The following is a 23,317-nucleotide window of genomic DNA, read 5'->3' on the forward strand; positions in this document are numbered from 1 at the left end:
TAACTTTCATAAGAACCTCATGAGGTGGGTACTATTATTATTATTTCTATTTTAAATTAAAGCAACAGAGGTTAAGGAACTTGTCCAATCCTGACAGAACCAGAATTCATACTCCTAAATCTAGTGCCAGATCTCACTATGCTAGGCTGCCTCTCGGAGAAAGGAGACAAAAGATAGGGAGATCAGTTTAAAGCTAAGGCAACAGTCTGGGTAAGAAATAATGAGAATCTGAATCAGTAATGAAAGTAGGGACAAATTTATGAAATATTCAGGTAAGTCCTAAATAGAGAGTTATATCATGTTCAAGGACTGAAAGACTGAATATTATAAAGATGTCAGTTTTTCCCAAACTGATCTGTAGATTCAGTCCCACTCAACTTGACAAGTTGATTCTAAAATTTTATCAATTAACAAAACCAAGAATAGCCAAGATACTCCTTAAGAAGAAAAAACGTAAGAGATTTACCCTGTCAGATATCAAATATTATTTCGAAGTTTTTAGTAATTAAGACAGAATAGTATGGACTCAGATAGACAAATTAAACTATATAACAGAATACAGAACCCATAAACTGACCCCACATATACAAAAATTTGATTTATGACAGAGCTGATATCACTGGTCAGTGAAAAAAGGACTGACTTTTTAATTAACAATGTTGGAAAAACTGGATATCTATATGGGGGAAAATGAAATTGGATCCTTAACAATACCCAATACAAAATTCAACTAAAAAAACCAATTCTGGGAGTTCCCTAGAGGTCCAGTGGTTAGGACTTGGCCCTTTCACTGCCATGGCCCGGGTTCAATCCCTGGTTGGGGAACTAAGATCCCACAAGCTGCATGGTGCACTCAAAAAAAAAAAACACAAACAAAAACAAAAACAAAAAAACTAAGTGGATTAAAGATTTAAGTGTGAAAAGCAAAAATGTAAAACTTTTAGAAGACAATAGAAAAGAATAATTCTATGGCCTTAGAGTAGGGAAGAATTTCTTAGACATTAAAGTCATATACCATAAAGGAGAAGACTGATAAATTATAATACACTAAATTAAGAACTTTGGAACCAGTGACACATAAAATGAAATGATAAGCCATAAACCGGGAGAAGATACCAGCTATACACATAAATGACAATAGATGAGGATCCAAAATATATTTTAAATTCCTATAAATTAATATAAAAAAGACCAACCCCTCTGCTCCCCACAAATAAAAACTTGAATACTTACTTCTCAGGAGACAACATAAATAACATAACAAAGAAAAGGTGCTCAGACTCACAAGAAATCAGGAAAATACAAATCAAAACCACACTAAAATCCACACCCATTAGATTGACAAAAATTAAAATACTGACTAAATAAAGTATTGGCTAGGATACAGAACAACCAAAACACTTAAACTCAAAGTATACCAGGAAAAACAATTTAGTATTATTTTTTATGAAGATGCACAAACTTCATAATCCAGCAGTTCCATTATTCCTACAATCCCTCTGCCTGGAATAGAGTCTCTAACTTTGCATGACCAAATCTTACTCTTGAGATACCACCTTCAGAAGGTAGAAGTAGTATTTCTATGTTCTGAACTCCTACAGCGCTTTATAAGTGTTTTTGGCATACCAATTTCTAGCCTGCATCATACATATTTATATACAAGTCTTATCTTCTCTACCAAATTGTAAGCAAATAGAGAACAAGAACCTGCTTGATTTGTCTTTTAATCACCATAGCACTAGACACAGCACCTGCATAAGGCAGCATATGATAAAGACTCAAAGCTACAGAATCAAGCTGTACAAAACCTAGCATGTAGGAGGCACTCAAATATTTGTTGAATGGGTGAATAAAAATTTGCTTAGTGACTAACTGAATCAACCAGGAATTGCTGTGCATACCAAACATGAACTAGTGGTGAAATAAAAATCAGAACACTGATTTGTGTATCCAAAGTCCCAAATGAATTTTTCTCCCAGATTCTAGCCTGATGATGCATAGTGAGAGTCAACTACCAGCTACAACTGGAAACTACTGCCAACAAGGCAGATAAAGAATGAGGGCAGGGGCTTCCCTGGTGGCGCAGTGGTTGAGAATCTGCCTGCTAATGCAGGGGACACGGGTTCGAGCCCTGGTCTGGGAAGATCCCACATGCCGCGGGGCAACTGGGCCCGTGAGCCACAACTGCTGAGCCTGTGCATCTGGAGCCTGTGCTCCGCAACGAGAGGCCATGATAGTGAGAGGCCCGCGCACCACGATGAAGAGTGGCCCCCGCTTGCCGCAACTGGAGAAAGCCCTCGCACAGAAACGAAGACCCAACACAGCCAAAAATAAATAAATAAATAAATAAATAAATAAATAATAATTAAAGGTGATAATAATTAAAAAAAAAAAAAAAAGAATGAGGGCAGGATAGGAGGAGGTGGAAAAAAGAAAAAGAAGGTAATAAAGTAGGATAAGTAAGGAATGGCAACATTATTGGATTGTAGTTCATCTTCCATAAGAATTATAAGAGGGCAAGAAAACTAAGAAAGCAAAGAAACATTTATAGGGGCTTCCCTGGTGGCACAGTGGTTGAGAATCCGCCTGCCAATGCAGGGGATACGGGTTCGAGCCCTGCTCTGGGAAGATCCCATACGCCGCGGAGCAACTAAGCCTGTGCACCACACCTACTGAGCCTGTGCTCTAGAGCCCTGGTTGTGAGCCACAACTACTGAGCCCGCATGCCACAACTACTGAAGCCCTCACACCTAGAGCCCATGTTCCACAACAAGAAAAGCCACCACAATGAGAAACCCACGCACCACAACAAACAGTAGCCCCCACAGGGGCTTCCCTGGTGGTGCAGTGGTTGAGAATCTGCCTGCCAATGCAGGGGACATGGGTTCGAGCCCTGGTCTGGGAAGATCCCACATGCCACAGAGCAACTGGGCCCGTGAGCCACAATTGCTGAGCCTGCGCGTCTGGAGCCTGTGCTCCGCAACAAGAGAGGCCGCAATGGTGAGAGGCCTGTGGACCGCGATGAAGAGTGGTCCCCACTTGCCACAACTAGAGAAAGCCCTCGCAGAGAAACGAAGACCCAACACAGCCATAAATAAAATAAATAAATTTAAAAAAAAAAAAGTTAAGGATGTACCTCACATATCTTATAAAAAAAAAAAAGAGTAGCCCCCACTCCCACAACTAGAGAAAGCCCACATGCAATGATGAAGACCCAACACAGCTAAAAATAAATAAAAAAAGTAAATAAATTTATAAAAAAAAAAGAAACATCTATAGCCCTTTAGTAACAAAACAACAAATGGGATAGGACAATTTTAAAGATGAAGAAAGCTAGCCAGCAATAGATCATGTAGTAGAGACTTTTTTCCTTAAATTTATTATGCAGTATTTCAGACATATAAAAAGGTAAAAAAAAAAAAAAGTATAACAAATACCTGTGTATACTCCACTCAGCTTAAGAAATAGAGCATTAACAGTTAAAGCCCTCTGTATACTTCCTCAGTTATAGCCCCCTTCAACTCTCAGAGGCAACAGTATCCTGAATTTGGAGTTAAACATTCTTACTCATTTCTTTATATTTTTACAGCGGTGCCATTTTTTTAAAAAGTAGTGGATAAATTTTGTGACAAAGGGCGGAATTTCATCTGTCCATCATAAGAGACTCTGAATTAAAGGGAAAGAAAAGGAACAGTTAGTAACAACTGATCAACTCAGGACAAACAGATGAAGCTTTGGAAGATGGATAGGTGACAGCTGAAGGGGAAAAAAATGAAAGTAAACAGTACTGAAAAAGTAGCACAGCAAAAAAGAAACACCAAAAAAGAACAAAAATCAGTGTGAATAGAGAGAAACAGTTGTCTCAGAAACTGCTATACTATTGTACTTGCCTTTGAAACAAAACAAGAGTGAGAGTGAGTTCAGTTCATTCACTCAACAAATCAGCACAAACTATTTACTAGACCCTCTTCTAAGGTACTAGGGATATAGCAGAGAACAGAACAAAGTCTCTGCCTTCAAGGAACATTTATTCTAGTTGGGGAAAGACGCAAACAAATAACACATCAAATATTGCGGAAAAGATAAAGAAGAACAGAAAAGGCAGAGTGCTAGTGTGAGGGGAAGGAGATGCTTGCTATTTTATGTGAAGGTAGTTAGAGAAGGCCTCTCTGATAAAGTGACATTTAGGCAGAAACGTAAAGGAAGTGAGGAATGTAGAAGACTATCCCAGGAAGAGTTACAGCAAATACAAAGGCCCTGAGGTGGGAGTGTGCATAGCATTTGAGGAACCGAAAGAAGGCTAGATGTGGCTGGGGTCAGCAGCAAGGAGAAGGGTAGATATGGACAAGATGGTCACAGAGGCACCACATGTGGAGCAGTGCCAGAACTGAAGCTTTTATTCAAAGTGAGATGCAAAATCACTGGAGCGTTTCCAAGAGAAAGTAACATGATCTGGTTTACATTTTAAGTAAGATAATCATATAATTCATCACTCAAACAGGGACACTTTGGTGAGTGAAGGAGGATGCTATCGATAGTTATGTTAGGACAAAAGGCATTAAGAAGACTTTAATTTTTACAGGCTGCTGTGTGGAGCCAGCCTGAAGGGGTTCCTCTGGCCAAATCTGGAACAATTGATCAAAATATACAGTGACAGTAAAAGACTGCAATCTATTGAATAAAGTAAGAATCTATGAGGCTACACTGATAAAAATAAATAAGAAGGAAAAGCTCTTTTTTTAAAAAAGTGATTCAGTTATATATATAAATTCTTTTTCATATTCTTTTCCATCATGGTTTATCACAGGATACTGAATACAGTTCCCCCATCCTATATATAATAGTTTGCATCTGCTAATCCCAAACTCCCAATACTTCCCTCCCCCACCTCCCTCTCCCCCTTGGCAACCACGAGTCTGTTCTCTATGCCTGTGAGTCTATTTCTGTTTCGTAGATATGTTCATTTGTGTTGTATTTTAGATTCTACATATAAGTGATATCATATGGTATTTGTCTTTCTCTTTCTGACTTACTTTGCTTAGTATGATAATCTCTAGGTCCACGTTGCTGCAAATGGCATTATTTCATTCTTTTTTATTGCTGAGTAATACTCCATTGTATATGTATACAACATCTTCTTTATCCATTCCTTTGTTGATGGACATTTGGGTTGTTTCCATGTCTTGGCTATTGTAAATAGTGTTGCTATGAAGATAGGGATGCACGTATCTGGAAAAGCTCTTTCATATAGTAGAAAGCCAATTAACAAATTTAGAAGGAAGGACATAATTAGAAAATCATCTATTAGCAACCATCATAATGATAACTGATTAGGGCAAGAATCATCAATAAACACTAAAATTGATAGGTAAAAGTTTGAAAAGTAATAGGATATTTACATAGTCTCGAAGTATCTCCCCACAAGATACTCATCAATTACAAAAGACAAATTGACAAGGGAGAAAACTGGCATATGCCACTTTCACTAAATGGCCAAAGTTAACATTGCCAGTAATGGAACCAATCAATAGCATGTGCATCCTAATATGATACACAGAGAAAAATTCAGCATCACTTCTTAGGTATTACTATCCAAAGTGCATTAACTGAATTTAATCATGAGAAAACAACAAACCCAAAGTGAGGGATATTCTACAAAATAACTGGCCTGTATTCATCAAATTGTCAATGCCATGAAAATACAAAGAAAGACTCAGGAACTATTCTAGATTAAAGGACAAGAAAGACATGTCAACTGAATCAACACATGATCTTGGATATTCTTCTGCTATAAAGGACTTTACTGAGATGACTAGCGAAATGTGAATAAGTTCCATAGCTCAATAATGGTATTGTGTCAGTGTCGAGTTCCTGATTATGATCATTGTACTGTGGTTGCGTTAAGAGAATTTCTTGTTTCAAAAAAAGGCACACTGAAGTATTTAGGTGTTAAGGGGCATCATATCTGCAACTTACTCTTTAATAGTTCAGAAAAAGAATAATTCTAGGTGTCTGAAAAGAGATAGGCAGAAAGATAAAGCAAACTGAGTAAAAGTTAACATTTAAGGAATCTGGGTGAAGGGTATGCAGAAATTCTTCAGACTATTTTTGCAAATCTTCCACAAGTCTGAAATTATTTTTTATTTAAATGAACAAAATACCCACACACAAAGGTTTCAGTGTAGACAACAGACTGGGTGGGGGGTGGTGAGTGCAGAGTTAAAAGCAGGGTTGGACCAATTAAAAGGCTATTGTAGATTAAGGACAGAGGTCATGGAAGATAGCAGAGTAGGAAGCTCTAGGAATTGGTCTTTTCACCAAAAGAACTATTACGCTGGCAAGAAATGCTTAAAGTAATTACTTTGAAACTCTGGAATCTAGTCCAACACTTTCAGCATCCAAGGGAGTGCCTGATGAAGAAAGAGGCTGGTAAATTTTATTTAATTTCAGCATTTGGCATAGCACCTATCATCCTCCAGCTCCCAGTCCCATGGGAGGCAGCAGTGGGAACAACAGCCCAAGATCCTGTTGCAGGTTGCTGGTGCTAGGGTGGGTAATAGGGATCTTTCCCTCCAAAAATAAAGGTTATGTGTCTTTCTTTCTTTCCTTCTTTTTTTCTTTGGCCACACTACAAAGCTTGCAGGATCTCAGTTCCCCAACCAGGAACTGAACCCAGGCTACAGCAGTGAAAGCCCAGAATCCTAACCACTAGGCCACCAGGGAACTCCCAAGGTTATGTGTCTTGATCACTGCTTTTGATTCCTGAGGAGCTGGCAAAGAGGCTCACCACTGTTTCAACCCCCATGGCTGAAGTGGCTTCCTTAACAAAGTGAGATGAAGAGATTCAAAAAAAGAGAACACTCTCTTTTTTCCTTGTCTTTTCTTATTGGATCCAGGCATTTAAGGAAATCTCTGTCAAGTCACTGACAGGGTGGAGATAACAGAAGAGACTTCAGTGACCATATACAGCAAGGAATACAGTCTTTGCACAACTAGTTTGGAAGAGTCACTAAACTTAGAGACAACTGCAGCTTTCATCCAGTAATGACAGTAATCTCTAAGAAGGGAGTAGAATCTGATTTCCAGAGTTACCACATTACAATACTCAAAATGTCCAGTTCTCAACAAAAAATTACAAATCATACAAGCACATGAAAAAATACTCAATGTTGCTAATTATTAGAGATATGAAAATCAAAACCACAATGAGGTATCACCTCACACCAGTAAGAATGGCTATCATCAAAAAGTCTACAAACAATAAATGCTGGAGAGGGTATGGAGAAAAAGGAACCCTCCTACACTGTTGGTGGGAATGTAAATGGTGCAGCCACTGTGGAAAACATTATGGAACTTCCTCAAAAAACTAAAAATAGAGCTACTGTAAGATCCAGCAATCCTGCTCCTGGGCATATATCCAGAAAAGACAAAAACTATAATTTGAAAAGATACATGCAGCACTATTTACAATAGCCAAGACATGGAAAGGACCCAAGTACACATCAACGAATGATTGGCTTAAGAAGATGTGATATATGTAGATACACACACACACACACACACACACACACACACACACACACACACAATGGAATACTACTCAGTCATAAAAAAGAATTAAGTATTGCCATTTGCAGCTACATGGATGAATCTGGAGAAAATTATACTAAGTGAAGTAAATCAGACAGAGAAAGACAAATATTATACGATATCACTTACATGTGGAATCTAAAAAAAAAATACAAATGAATCTATAGGCAAAACAGAAACAGACTCATAGACACAGAAAACAAACTCATGGTTAGCAAAGGGTAAACAGGGTAAGGAGGGATAAATTAGGAGTATGTGGTTAACAAATACAAACTACTATAAATAAAATAGATAAGCAACAAGGATTTACTGCATAACACAGGGACTTAACTATACTTCAGTTAAGAAAAAATTACGAAGCATACAAAGATAAAGGAAAATACAGCCTATTCACAGGAAAAAAGAAATTGACTGAAACCATCCTCTAGCAAGCCCAGATACTAGACTTACTAGACAAAGATTTAAGTTAACTGTCTTTAACATGCTCAAAGAGCTGAAGGAAACCATGGACAAATAACTAAAGGAAACCAGGAGAACAATGTATGAATAAGTACAGAACAGCAACAGAAGACAGGAAGTATAAAAGGGAACCAAACGGAAATTCTGTACAAAAAAAGTACAATAGCTGGAATTAAAAATTCACTAGAGGGGTTCAACATCTGATTCAACCAGGCAGAAGAAAGAGTTAGTGAACTTGAAGACAGGAAAATTGAAATTACTCAGGCTGAATTATAGAGTATTGAGTAGAGTTCCCTGTGCTATACAGTAGGTCCTTATTAGTATCTATTTATATATAGTAGTGTGTACATATCACATTTTGTTTATCCATTCGTCTATCAATGGACCCTTGGGTAACTTCTGATATTTGGCTATTGTGAATACTGCTGTCATGAACATGGGTGTATAAATATCTCTTTGAGACTCTGCTTTAAAAAAAAAAAAGAAAGAAAGAAATTACTCAGGCTGAGGAGCACAAAGAAAAATGAAGGGACTTCCCTGGTGGCCCAGTGGGTAAGACTCCACACTCCCAATGCAGGGGACCCGGGTTTGATCCCTGGTTGGGGAACTAGATCCCACACGCACGCTGCAACTAGGAGTTCGCATGCCGCAACTAAGAAGTCCGCATACCGCAACTAAGAAGTCCGCATGCTGCAACTCAGAAGTCCACGTGCAGCAACTAAGAGCCTGCAGGCTGCAGCTAAGAAGTCTGCATGTTGCAGCTAAAAGATCCCACATGCCACAACTAAGACCCAGTACAGCCAAAATAAATAAATAAATATTTTTAAAATAATAAAAATTAATAAAATTAAATCAAATTTAAAAAAAAAGAATGAAGAGGGACTTCCCTGGCAGTCAGTGGTTAAGACTCCATGCGCCAACTGCAGAGGGTGCAGGTTCAATCCCTGGCTGGGGAACTAGGATTTTGTATGCCATGTGGCATGACCAAAAAGAAACAAAGAAAAAGAAAAATGACAGGTGTAAAGGGCCTATGGTACACTATCATATGTACACCACCACATATTCTGGGAGTCACCGGAAGAAAAGAGGCAAAAAAAAAAAAGAAAAATTAAAGAAAAATCATCACAGTCCAACAGATGAAAGACAGGAATCTACACATCCAAGAAGCTCCACAAACTTCAATAGGAAAATCCAAAGAATTCCACACCAAGATGCCTTATATTCCAAACTGGTTGAAACAAAGAGAATATTCAAAGCAACAGAAAGGAAGTAACTCATCATATATGAGGGACCCTCAATGAGATTAACAGCCAATATCTCATCAGAAACCATAGAGGCCAGAAGGCCAGGGATGATACATTTAAAGTGCTGAAGGTAAAAACTATCAACCGAAAATTCTAAAATAGGACTTCCCTGGTGGTGCAGTGGTTAAGAATCCACCTGCCAATCCACCTGTGCAGGGGACACAGGTTTGAGCCCTGGTCTGGGAAGATCCCACATGCTGCGGACCAACTAAGCCCGTGCACCACAACTGCTGAGCCTGCACTCTACAGCCTGTGAGCCACAACTACTGAGCCCACATGCCACAACTACTGAAGCCCGTGCGCCTAGAGCCCGTGCTCCGCAACAAGAGAAGCCACTGCAATGAGAAGCCCACGCACCACAACTAGAGAAAGCTCGCACGCAGCAACAAAGACCCAATGCAGCAACAAAGACCCAATAAATAAATAAATAGCCATATGTGGGAGATGTTTTTTTAAAAAAAAAGAATTCTAAAATAAAAGAGAAATCAAGACATTCCTCAACAAAAGTTAAGGGAATTCATCACCAGTTCACCTGCCCTATAAGAAATGCTAAAGGGAAACGAAAGGGAAAGGCTAAAATGAAAGAATACTACGTGGTAACTCAAAGTCATACAAAAAAATAAAGATCATTATATCATCAAAAGTCTACAAACAATAAATGCTGGAGAGGGTGTGGAGAAAAGGGAACCCTCCTACACTGTTGGTGGGAATGTAAATTGGTACAATCACTATGGAGAACACTACGGAGGTTCCTAAAAAAAACTAAAAATAGAACTATCACGTGATCCAGCAATCCTACTCCTGGGCATATATCCAGAGGAAACCATAATTCAAAAAGATACATGCACCCTAATGTTCATTGCAGCACTATTTACAATAGCCAGGACATGGAAGCAACAGAGGAATGGTTAAAGAAGACGTGGTACATATATACAATGGAATACTACTTAGCCATAATAAAGAATGAAATAATGCCATTTGCAGCAACATGAATGGACCTAGGGATTACCATACTAAGTAAAGTAAGTCAGACAAAGAAAGACAAATATCATATGATATCTAGAAAGATGACACAAATGAACTTATTTAAAAAACAGAAACAGACTCCCAGACTTCAAAAACAAACTTATGGTTACCAAAGGGGAAAGGTGGGGGGAGGGATAAATTAGGAGTTTCAGATTAACATATATACACTACTATATATAAAACAGATAATCAGCAAGGACCTACTGTATAGCACAGAGAACTCAACTCAATATTCTGTAATAACCTATATGGGAAAGAATCTGAAAAAGAATGGATATATGTATATGTATAACTGAACTACTTTGCTGTACACCTGAAACACAACACTGTAAATCAACCACACCCCAATATAAAATAAAAATTAAATTTAATGATTTCATATTTTAAAAAAGATCATTACAAAGGTTATATAAATACACAAGATAGTATACTATATTTATGGTATGTAACTCCTCTTTCTGTTTCTTATGTGATTTAAAAGACAAATGCATAAAATAATAATTATAAATCTACAGTAACAGGTACATGATGCATAAAGATGTAATTTGTGACAATAACAACATAAAGAGGGGAAATGGAGTTAATGTATGCTCTTTTTTATTAATTGAGATATAACTGACATACAACATTATATTAGTTTCAGGTATACAACATAATGATTTGATATTCATATATACTGCAAAATGATCACCACAATAAATGCAGTTTAATGTATGCTCATGAAGTTAAGTTGGCATCATTTCAAATTAGATTGCTATAAACTCAAGATACTAACTGTAATCCCCAGAGTAATCACTAAGAAAGTAACTTTAAAAATATACAAAAAAGAAAATGAAGAGGGAAACAAAATGGTACAATACAAAAAAATCAAACACAAAAGAAGGCCATATTGGAGGAATTGAGAAACAAAAAAAGATATGACATAGGGCTTCTCTGGTGGCGCAGTGGTTGAGAATCCGTCTGCCAATGCAGGGGACACGGGTTCGAGCCCTGGTCTGGGAAGATCCCACATGCCGCGGAGCAACTGGGCCCATGAGCCACAACTACTGAGCCTGTGCGTCTGGAGCCTGTGCTCCGCAACGGGAGAGGATGCAACAGTGAGAGGCCCGTGCACCGTGATAAGAGTGGCCCCCGCTCGCTGCAACTGGAGAAAGCCCTCGCACAGAAACGAAGACCCAACACAGCCAAAAATAAATAAATAAATAAATTTATAAAAAAAAAAGATATGACATATAGAAAACTATCAATGGCAGAAATAAGTCCTTCATTATCACTAATCACTTTAAGTACAAATGGGTTAACTGACCAATTAAAGACACAGATTGGCAGAAAAGATGTTAAGAAAAAAAAAGGCCAACTACATGCTGCTTACAAAGACTCTTTTTTTAACATCTTTATTGGAGTATAATTGCTTTACAATGGTGTGTTAGTTTCTGCTTTATAACAAAGTCAATCAGTTATACATATACATATGTTCCCATACCTCTTCCCTCTTGCATCTCCCTCCCTCCCACCCTCCCTATCCCACACCTCTAGGTGGTCACAAAGCACCGAGCTGATCTTCCTGTGCTATGTGGTTGCTTCCCACTAGCTATCTATTTTACGTTTGGTAGTGTATATATGTCCATGCCACTCTCTCACTTTGTCACAGCTTACCCTTCCCCCTCCTCATATCCTCAAGTCCATTCTCTAGTAGGTCTGTATCTTTATTCCCATCTTGCCACTAGGTTCTTCATGACCTTTTTTTTTTTTCCTTAGATTCCATATATATGTGTTAGCATACTGTATTTGTTTTTCTCTTTCTGACTTACTTCACTCTGTATGACAGACTCTAGGTCCATCCACCTCACTACAAATAACTCAATTTTGTTTCTTTTTATGGCTGAGTAATATTTCATTGTATATATGTGCCACATCTTCTTTATCCATTCATCCAATGATGGACACTTAGGTTGCTTCCATGTCCTGACTATTGTAAATAGAGCTGCAATGAACATTTTGGTACATGACTCTTTTTGAATTATGGTTTTCTCAGGGTATATGCCCAGTAGTGGGATTGCTGGGTCGTATGGTAGTTCTATTTGTAGTTTTTTAAGGAACCTCCATACTGTTCTCCATAGTGGCTGTATCAATTTACATTCCCACCAACAGTGCAAGAGTGTTCCCTTTCCTCCACACCCTCTCCAGCATTTATTGTTTCTAGATTTTTTGATGATGGCCATTCTGACCGGTGTGAGATGATATCTCATTGTAGTTTTGATTTGCATTTCTCTAATGATTAATGATGTTGAGCATTCTTTCATGTGTTTGTTGGCAATCTGTATATCTTCTTTGGAGAAATGAAAGACTCACTTTAGATACAACACACAATAGGGTGAAAATGAAAAAAATAATGAAAGAAAATATTCCATGCAAATAGTAAACAAAAGAGAGCTGGAGTGACTATACAAGTATCAGACAAAATAGAACTTAAGTCATAAATTGTTACACGAGAAAAAAAAAAAAAAAAAAGAGAGACACACAAAAGACATTTTATATTGATTTAAAAGGCCAATTTATCAAGAAGATAGAATAACTATAAACATGTACACACCCAAACAACAGAGCCCCCCAAAATAAGAATCTAAAACACTGATAGAATTGAAGAGATAAATAGACATTTCTACCATTGAGGACTTCATACCCTACTTTAAATAATGAGTGGGACATCTGGACAGAATATCAATAAGGATTTGAACAACACTATAAACAACCAGGCCTAAAAGACATATACAGAGCACTCCACCCAACAACAGCAGAATATATTATCTTCTCAAGGACAACATAAAACTTCTCCAGGAGAGACCACATGTTAGGCCATAAACCAATTTCAGTAAGTTTGAAAAGATCAAAATCATACAACTTATCTTCTCTGACCACAAACGGAAGAAAGCTAGAATCAGTAAAATAAGGAAAGCTGGAAATTTTGCAAATACATGGAAATTAGCTCTTTTTTTTTTTTTCTTTTTTTAAGCTCGCTCTTCAACAACCAATGGATGAAAGAAGAAATCACTAGGGAAATTTAAAAATACTTTGAGACAAATGAAAATGAAATCACAACATACTAAAACTTACGGGACACAGTGAAAGCAGTACTTAAGGGGAATTTTATAGCTGTAAATGCCCACATAAAAAAGGAAGAAAGACCTCAAATCAAATAAACTAACTTTACATCTTAAGGGACTAGAAAAAGAGCAAACTAAATCCAAAACTAGCAGAAAGAAGGAAGTAACAAAGATGAGCAGGAAAAAATAGAGAATTTAAAAAATAGTAGAGGGGACTTCCCTGGTGTTCCAGTGGTTGAGAATCTGCCTTCCAATGCAAGGAACGTGGGTTTGATCCCTGGTTGGGGAATTAAGATCCCACATGCTGCGGGGCAACTAAGCCCATGTGCCACAACTACTGAGCCTGTACACTCTAGAGCCCACACACCACAACTAGAGAGCCCACACACTGCAACTACTGAGCCTGTGCGCTCTGGAACCCACACACCACAACGAAAGATGCCGCATGCCTCAACGAGGATCCCGCATGTCACAACTAAGACCCAACACAAGCCAAATAAGTAAATAAATAAATATTTTTTAAAAACTAGCAGAGGATCAAAACCAAAAGTCAGTTCTTTAAAAAGATAAACAAATTGAAACTTTTAGCTACACTGTCCAAGGAAAAAAAGAGAGAAGACACACATAAATAAAATCAGAAATGAAAGTGGGATATTACTAACCAACCTTGTAGAATGAAAGGATTATAAGAGAACACTATGAATAATTATATACACACAATTAGATAATCTAGATAAAACAGATTTCTAGAACACACAAAGTACCAAAACTGACTCAAGAAGAAATTTAAAAATCTCAACAGACCTATTAACAAGCAATGGAATCAATAATAAAAAAAACCTCTCAACAAAGAAAGTCTAGGACCAGATGACTTCATTGGTAAATTCTACCAAACATTTAAAGAACTAACACCAGACTTCCCTGGTGGCAGAGTGGTTAAGAATCCGTCTGCCATTGAAAGGGACACGGGTTCAAGCCCTGGTCCGGGAGATCCCACATGCTACGGAGCAATGAAGCTCGTGCGCCACAACTACTGAGCCTGCACTCTAGACCCCGTGAGCCACAACTACTGAGCCTGCGTGCCACGACTACTGAGGCCCGTGTGCCTAGAGACCGTGCTCCACAACAAGAGAAGCCACTGCAATGAGAAGCCTGCGCACAACAAAGAGTAGCCCCCGCTCACCACAACTAGAGAAAGCCCACACACAGCAACAAAAGACCCAACACAGCCAAATAAATAAATAAATAAACTTTAAAAAAATAAATAAGTAAATAAAGGCTTAACACCATTATCCTAATACCAAAGCCAGAAAAAGATACAAGAAAAGAACACTACAGACCAATATCCCTTATGAATAAAGAAACAAAATCCTCAACAAAATATTAGCAAACTGAATCCAACAGCACATTAAAATGATTCTAAACTATGACCAAGTGGGATTTATCCCAGGAATGTAAGGGTAGTTCAGATAAGGAAATCACTCAGTGCAATACCCCACAAATCATCTCATAGAAAAGGCACTGGACAAAATTTAACATCGTTTTATGAAACAAACACTGAGCAAAACCTTGAAGACACTATGCTAAGTGAAAAAAGCAGTCCCAATAACATCCAAAAGAATAAAATACGTAGGAATAAATTTAACCAAGGATGTGAAAGATTTGTGCATTGAAAACTACAAAACACTTCTTAAAGAATTAAAGACCTAAATAAATGGAAACACATCCCATGTTCATGGACTGATAAACTCAATATTGTTAAGATGGCAATACTCCAAAGCTATTTACAGATTCAATGAAATCCCTATCAAAATTCCAATGATCTGTTTTGCAGAAAACAGAAAAGCTTACCCTCAAATTTGTATGGAACTACAAGAGGCCCTAAATAGCAAAAAACAATATTGGAAAAGAAAAACAAAATAAGAGGAATCACGTTTCCCAATTTCAGAGCTTATTACAAAGCTATGGTAATCAAAACAGTGTGGTACTGGCAAAATAGACATATCAACCAATGGAACAGAACAGAGTCCACAAATAAATCTTTACATGTATGGCCAATTGATTTTCAATGAGGCTACAAAGAACATTCAATGGGAAATGAACATACGGCTGGGACAACTGGATATCCACATACAAACAATGATGCTGGAACCCTATCTCACTTTATATACAAAAATTAACTCAAAATGGGTCCAATGACCTAAACATAAGAGCTTACACTATAAACTCTTAGGAGAAAACCACAGGGTAAATCACCATGACTTGAATTTGGCAATAGATTCTTAGAGTTGACATCAAAAGCACAAGCAACAAAAAGAATAGATAAATTGAACTTCATCAAAATTAAACACCTTTGTGAATCAAACAAGGACATTATCAGAATGTGAAAGACAACCTGCAGAATGGGAGTAAAGTATCTACAAACCATATATCTGATAATGATCTAGTAACCAGAATATATAAAAACTCTTACAGCTCAACAACAAAGGACAACACCCATTTAAAACCAGGGCAAAGGACTTGAAGAGACACTTCTCCAAAGAAGATAGACCATGGCCACAGCAGGTGAAAAGATGTCAACATCACGGTCATCAAGGAAATGTAGAACAAATAATAACAGATACTACTTCACACTCACTAGGATGACTTTAATAAAAAACAGAAAACAACAAATGTTGGTAAGGATATAGAGAAGTATGAACCCTTGTACATTGCTGGTGAGAATGTAACATGGTTTAGCTGCTGTGCAAAACTGCTTGGCAGTTCTTGAAAAAGTTAAGCATACACTACACACCTTTTACAAAGGCCAAAATCCAGAACAGTGACACCACCACATCCTGACAAGATGTGGAGTAACAAAGGAACTCTCACTCATTGCTGGTAGGAATGCAAAATGGTACAGCCACTTTGGAGGACAGTTTGGCAGTTTTTTACAAAACTAAACATACTCGTACCATATGATCCAGCAATGCCATTTCTTGGTATTTACCCAAAGAAGATGAAAACTATCTGCACACAAAAATCTGCACAGAGATGTTTATAACAGCTTTATTTATAATGCCAAAACTTGGAAGCACCAAGATGGTCCTTCAGGGTTTCCCTAGTGCGCAGTGGTTAAGAATCCACCTGCCAATGCAGGGGACATGGCTTCAAGCCCTGGTCCGGGAAGAATCCCACATGCCACGGAGGCAACTAAGCCTGTGCGCCACAACTACTGAGCCTGGGCTCTAGTCCCGTGAGCCGCAACTACTGAGCCCGCAACGCCACAACTACTGAAGCCCATGCGCCTAGAGCCCATGCTCCGCAACAAGAGAAGCCACTGCAATGAGAAGCCCACACACTGCAACGAAGAGTAGCCCCCACTCGCCGCAACTAGAGGAAGCCCGCGCGCAGCAACGAAGACCTGATGCAGCCAAAAATAAATAAAATAAAGAATTTGTTAAAAGAAAAAAAAGATGTCCTTCAGTGGTCAATGGATAAATAAACTCTGATACATATAATGATATATTATTCAGTGCTAAAAAAAAAAAAAAGAAATGAACTATCAAGCCATGAAAAAGACATGGAGGAACGTCAAATGCATATTACTAAGTGAAAGAAGCCGACATGAAAAGGACTACATACTGTATGATTTCAGTTATATGACATTCCAGAAAGGCAAAACTATAGAGACAATAGAAAGATCAATGGTAGCAAGGGGTTGGGGTAGTGGTGGGTGAATGAATCAGCAGAGCACAGGGGATTTTTAGAGCAGTGAAAATACTTTGAATGATACTGCATTGATGGATACATGTCATCATATATTTGTCCAAACCTACAGAACATTCAATACCAAGAGTGAACCCTAAGATAAACTATGGACTTTGGGTGATTATGCTGTGCCAATGTAGGTTCAACAATGTAGGTACAGAGTGTGTACCACTCTGGTGGAAGATGTTGATAACAGGGGAGGCTATGCATGTGTAGAGGCTGGGGGTATATGGGAAATTTCTATACCTTCCTCTCAATATTGCTATGATCCTAAAACTGCTCTTTAAAAACAAACAAACAAACAAAACTCTTTAAGTTACATAAAATAAAAAAAGTTAAGTGTAGCATTACCACATGGCTCAAAAATTCCAATCCTAGGTATATACCCAAAAGAAATGAAAACATACGTCTAGTACAGCATGGTGAATATAGTTAACAATCTTGTATTGCATATTTTAAAGCTGCTAAGAGACTAAACCTTAAAAGTTCACATCGTAAGAAAAAAAAATTTTGTAACTACGTATGGTAATGAATGTTAACTAGGCTTATTGTGGTGATCATTTCATATACAAACGTGGAATCATTATGTTGTACACCTGAAACTACTACAATGCTATGCGTCAATTATACTTCATTTAAAAAATGTCTACACAGAAACTTGAACACAAATGTTTATAAACATTTTCTTTATAAACATAGTGCTATGTTAGCATTATTTGTAATAGTCGTCCATCAGTGGATGAATGGTTAAACAAATTGTGATATATACATACGATGGCATATTATTCAGCCATAAAAAGGAACAAATTACTGAAGTATTGATACATGCTACAACACAGATGAACCCTGGAAACATTATGCTCAGTGAAAGAAGCCAGACACAAAAAGGCACACATTATATGATTCCATTTATGTGAAATCCAGAATAGGTAAATGCATAGAGACAGAACGCATATTAGTGGGTACCAAGGAGAGAAGGGAGGGAGAAATGGGGAGCAATTGCTTAACGGGTATAGGGCTTTCTTTTGGGGTGATGAAAATGTTTTGGAACTAGATAGAGGTGGTGGTTGTGCAACATTGTGAACATACTAAATGCCACTGAATTGTTCACTGTAAAATGGTTAACCTTACGTAATATGAATTCCACCTCAACCTTAAAAAAATGAAAAAAAAAAAGTTTTAAGAAAATTTTAATGTTTACTCTTTTAATAATAGCTTTATTGAGATACAATTCATATACCATACAATTCACCCATTTAAAGTGTACAATTTAATCGTCTTTACTGTAGTCACAGAGTTATGCAATCATCATCACAATTTTAAAACATTTTCATCAGCGCCCCCCCAAAAAAACCCCCCAGTACCTATTAGCAGTCACTCCCCATTCCCTCCTCTCCTACAGTCAACCACTAATCTACTTTCTGTCTCTACAGATTTGCCTATTTTGTACACTTCTAAGAAATAGAATCATATGTAGACTTTTGTGACTGGCTTCTTTCACTCAGCATGTTTTCATGGAATTTCCTTATTTTAAATATAAAGTTTGTGCCATGTATTAAAATGTAAGGAAAAAAGTAAGGAGACTATTAAAGGACCACTTATGAAAAGAATACAATCACTGAATGCAATGGCAGATCAAGAATCAAAAACAGAAATCCAGCTAAGATGAATTTTTATAAAATATAAACCAACAGATGTGAAGCAAAACCATTATAAGATGCAGCAGAAGTAAGCAAATCAAGGTAAAACAAATACGTTAGGGAAAATATTTTACAAAACAAATTGCTGTCAAAGAGAAAATTTTCCCTAACAAAGGTTTAGGAAAAGTAATCACAGGTTTAGTTAAAAAAAAGAAACAGGGAGAGCAAAGAATCATTGTCTTTGAGTATAAAAACTCCTACAATCAGTGTTTCTCAAAATGTGGTCCCTGGACTATGTGCATCAAAATCATCTAAGAATTTGTTTTTAAAAAATCAGGGCTTCCCTTGTGGCGCAGTGGTTGGGAATCCGCCTGCCAATGCAAGGGACGTGGGTTTGAGCCCTGGTCCAGGAAGATCCTACATGCCGCGGAACAACTAAGCCCGTGCGCCACAACTACTGAGCCTGCGCTCTAGAGCCCGCAAGCCACAACTACTGAGCCCGCGAACCACAACTCCTGAAGTCCATGCACCTAGAGCCCATGCTCCACAACAAGAGAAGCCACCTCAATGAGAAGCCTGCACACCACAACGAAGAGTAGCCCCCGCTTGCCACAACTAGAGAAAGCCCACGTGCAGCAACGAAGACCCAATGCAGCCAAAAATAAAATAAATTTATTTTTTTTAAAAATTAGATTTCTGGTCTGTGCCCCAGACAATCACCAAAGATGGGACGCTGTAAACTACTTTTTATAAGTTTCCAGATGACTCTCATAAACACTAAAGTTTGAGAACTAACTTAATATCTAATTAACACAAATTAATGCAAATGATTAAATGTGTGTAAGAGACAACAGAATCATGACAGCAGTAAAGTGCATGAAAAAGAGCAAGGTGAAAGAAAGCAAAGAAAAAAAAAAGAAAAAAATTTTTGCACATTGCGCTGTTGAGAAAACATAAAGTGATGTTTGAAAACTCTTTTTGATTTGATCTTGGAAAAAAATTCCAAATGTGTAAATATGCAAGCCATTCTACTAATACTTGTGAGGACCACTCAGGATATGAATAGGAAAGCACTCATAAATGTAAAGTTGCATGGTAGAGAGAGCACATAGTTGATACCCAAGTGTTTGTTGATGTCAGACTATTTTTTTAACAAGTACTGTTACATTTAATTATCTCCATTCTTAACTCTGATAACCTAGACAAAACTAAACTTTTTGCGGTAGTAATCTTTACATGAACAACAGCATAAATTGTCAACTATTATGTCACATACTGACGTGCAAGCTCAGGGTCAGGACATTTACTTTCAGACCAAGTTAATCTCTGTTTTTATGGTAAGACTTATGTAAACAAGGACAGACAAAATTAGAGTTAAATTTCTCAAGGCTAAGAGCACTGCATGATAGAACTCAAATTTCCCTGAAAATCACTAAAATATGCATTCAAGGATAGCCTTTATTATTTTAACTATAAGCAAAGATTCCTGAAGATGAAGTATTAAGTTCTAATTCATAATTTTACTTCAGTGAGGAAATTCCACTTTGGCTTAGCAGAGTTAACGAAAGGAAGTTCACTTTTATAACTCTCAAAGGAGCTCACTAACAGAATGCAAAATTTGTCCTTTTTCCCCATAAAAGGCATCCTCCCACTATAAACTCATAAACCTAATTAAAGTGCTAAATTCTAAAGTCTCTTTGACTCATTTAGATTAAGCCTTACAATGCATCTGGAAACCCAATTATATTCCATCAAACATTAAGAAGCAGATGTTTCAACATTTCCAGACATGGCTCTTGCACATCTTGTAAATGAAACAAACTACATTGGGGGAATGAAGTAGCTAACACATGCAAATATATTACATGGGAGGTTATGTTGCTTTCAAAGGAGATTTTTATTTATCATTTGGCTTGATACATGAAGGTCTAGAAGCATCTAAAAGTTCTTTTTGACACTTTTTCATTTCGCAGCTTATGTTTCAAAAGTTAGAAACCCTAGAATTGATTGAGTAAAGCCTGAAAGCAGGTTAAGATACAGATGTGTGGACTTCCTCATTAAAGGTTTCACATTTCCTCCCAAAAAGCAGTCAACCAACATTCATCATTAAGCCCCAACTCCCTAAACATCTCTCACATGTTCAATGTGGCCTCTTCTTCACACGAGTCCAGTGCAACCTATCCACACGTGCACACACACCAACAGTCTCCAAGTCACCCACACTGGCACAAAAGCCTCTCAACATTCATCTGGTTGCTAATCAAGGGCTATTCTTCTTGACACTGCCTGTAATCTCTTTTTCCCTTTCTACCGCAATACTCACTACTCAAACCAACAAAAGAAACAAGTTCGTTTTCTCTAACCACCGAGAGCTTCTCTAACTCTATACATCTCTCTCTCTTTTCCCCCCTTATTCTCTATCCTGCCTTTGTTATTCAGAAGGTGCAGGGTCTGGGAAAATCTCACTCACCTCATGCTATAGGCACCAGCACCCAGTTCCTGGCCGATCCCGGATAGACTAGCATCAAAGTCCTGCACCAGCCCGGATTCAATCACCTCATCGGCCAGAGGCAGCTTCAGAGCCCAGGCCATCCTGGCTCCTTCCTTGCCCCAGGAGACACCGTTTCTTGTACAAAGGCGAGCAGTGTGATTCTACCCAACGGGGGCAAGACTGCAAGACTGTAGAAAACTCCAAACCAAGATCTCCCCCGCAGTACTCACCAGCCGCCCCCAAGCCCCCCCCGCACTGCCCACACAACTGATCTCCCGCACCCTTGTCTCCTCGCTCTTGGCTGCCCTGACTTCCAAAATCCCTACCCCCACCCCCACCCCCACCCCCACCCCCGCCTAGCTCTCTGGAGCCGCGTGAGGGTCCTTTGGCTTCACTCTTCCAGACTGCCGAAAGGCAACCCTGGACTCCTCGCACTCCCACTCTTTGGGCTCTCCCCTTGAACTCGTGGTGGTCACTCGCTGCTTTACAAACAAACCAGAAGCAGCGACCCGCTACCTACCCTGCGCGCCCACGCCGCTTTCGCACCTTTTCCCCCGCCCCTTTCTGCGGGAAACTCCCCTCCCTCCTGGGAACCAGTCTCCCTTTCCCCTCCAGGCCTCGCTTCCGGTCAGTCCCAAAATCACTTCCGGTCACCCCTTCTCAATCCCACGGCTTTTAGAACCAAATCCAGGTTTCCGCTGAGTCGACTCCCCGCCCTCTGCAGCCCCCCACGGCCTCCTAGCATGGGTGGAGAAAGCCCAGCACCGGCTTGAATCCCAGACTCGCCAGGCTCTTCCACCGCCCACCGCCCCAGCGCCAACCAATCATGGCGCCCTCTCCCGTCGCAGGTCCGGAGAACGTGAATCGCCCTGACGCTAGCCAATGAAGAAGCGACTTCGCCGGCCTCGGCAGTGATGATAGGCTAGCTACGCCACGGCTCTCTGCCCGCAGGAGATGGGCTGGGGGATCTGGCAGAGGAAACGGCGTGCGTCAGGTGGCTCGGTTCAAACGTCCCTCCTTGGGGCTACCTGAGTTCTGGCGTCCGCTAAGTAAGCGAGTCAGCACCCTAAGGCGTGGGTGGAGCTTTCGCTCTAGTCTTATTGAACCCACACCCACACCCTGGCTGACTTACCTAAACGCTAACACGCCGTTTGTTTGTTCCTGGAATACTGTCTCATTAAACTAGCCTCTTACGGGGTCAAGACTGCTTCAGTCCCACTTCCCTGGATAGTCTTTTTATCTTCCTCTTTCTCCCTTAATGCTTTTCAACAGGAAAGGATGAGATAGGTGAAAGTGTCGTAGTTTTTAAAAGGTGGTGGTCTGAAGATCAGGATTTGTGCTGGCGTCATTTACTAGCTTGGTGACCAGAATAATAGTTTAATCACACCGAGATTTAGCTTTCTCATATTTGAAAAGTGGGGATAACCACACGTGCCCCATCTTCTTCCTCTGAGGTTAAAATAATAATGTCCATTGTTTATTGATCATCAACTATATACAAGGAACTTTATTACATTATCAGTAATACTCAAAACAATCGTAACTAGGTTTACAATTACAAAGATAAGTATTAATGACCTTCATTTTACCAATAAGGAGAGGAGGCTAAGGGCTTAAGTTGGCCAGAGCTAAATTGGGGTGCCAACCTCAGAGCTGATTACAAACCCTGATCATTTTCACTACAAGACATTGCCTATATGTGAAAGTATTGGTTCATTGCTGGATTCCATTATTTAATTTTTACAATGTCTTGAGATAGATAGGTAGATAGATACAAATAGATAGCTGCCTTTTTCACTAGATTATGACCTCCTAAAGAAAAGAGAATACATATTTTTGAGGCTTGTGTTCTAAATATCTCCTGGTATAGTTCCTGCATTCAATAGGACTTTTTTTTTTTTTTTTTAATGCTCATTGAATTAAAAAAAAAGGAAAGAGGTTAACATGAAGTTG

The 23,317-nt window shown here is 38.7% G+C and overlaps 1 protein-coding gene across 6 annotated transcripts in view; it reads right to left on the reverse strand.

The window, feature by feature from the left end:
* The window catches only part of TFCP2 (transcription factor CP2), a 52,045-nt gene extending 29,872 nt beyond the window's left edge, over positions 1–22,173 (reverse strand). The window contains exons 1-2 of one of the 6 annotated variants that reach the window (XM_036866914.1): positions 21,885–22,173; positions 21,344–21,525 (exon numbers count right to left, since the gene is read on the reverse strand). In XM_036866914.1, the coding sequence (XP_036722809.1) occupies positions 21,344–21,465 (122 nt within the window). In that variant the 5' untranslated portion in view covers positions 21,466–21,525; positions 21,885–22,173. Of the gene's footprint in view, positions 1–21,343; positions 21,611–21,884 lie in introns of those variants that run through there. The other 5 variants (XM_036866911.1, XM_036866910.1, XM_036866909.1 and 2 more) reach the window with 5 other exon arrangements.
* Between the last annotated feature and the right edge of the window lie 1,144 nt (positions 22,174–23,317).

This window comes from Balaenoptera musculus, chromosome 10 (genome assembly GCF_009873245.2).
Source record: "Balaenoptera musculus isolate JJ_BM4_2016_0621 chromosome 10, mBalMus1.pri.v3, whole genome shotgun sequence".
Taxonomy (NCBI): domain Eukaryota; kingdom Metazoa; phylum Chordata; class Mammalia; order Artiodactyla; family Balaenopteridae; genus Balaenoptera; species Balaenoptera musculus.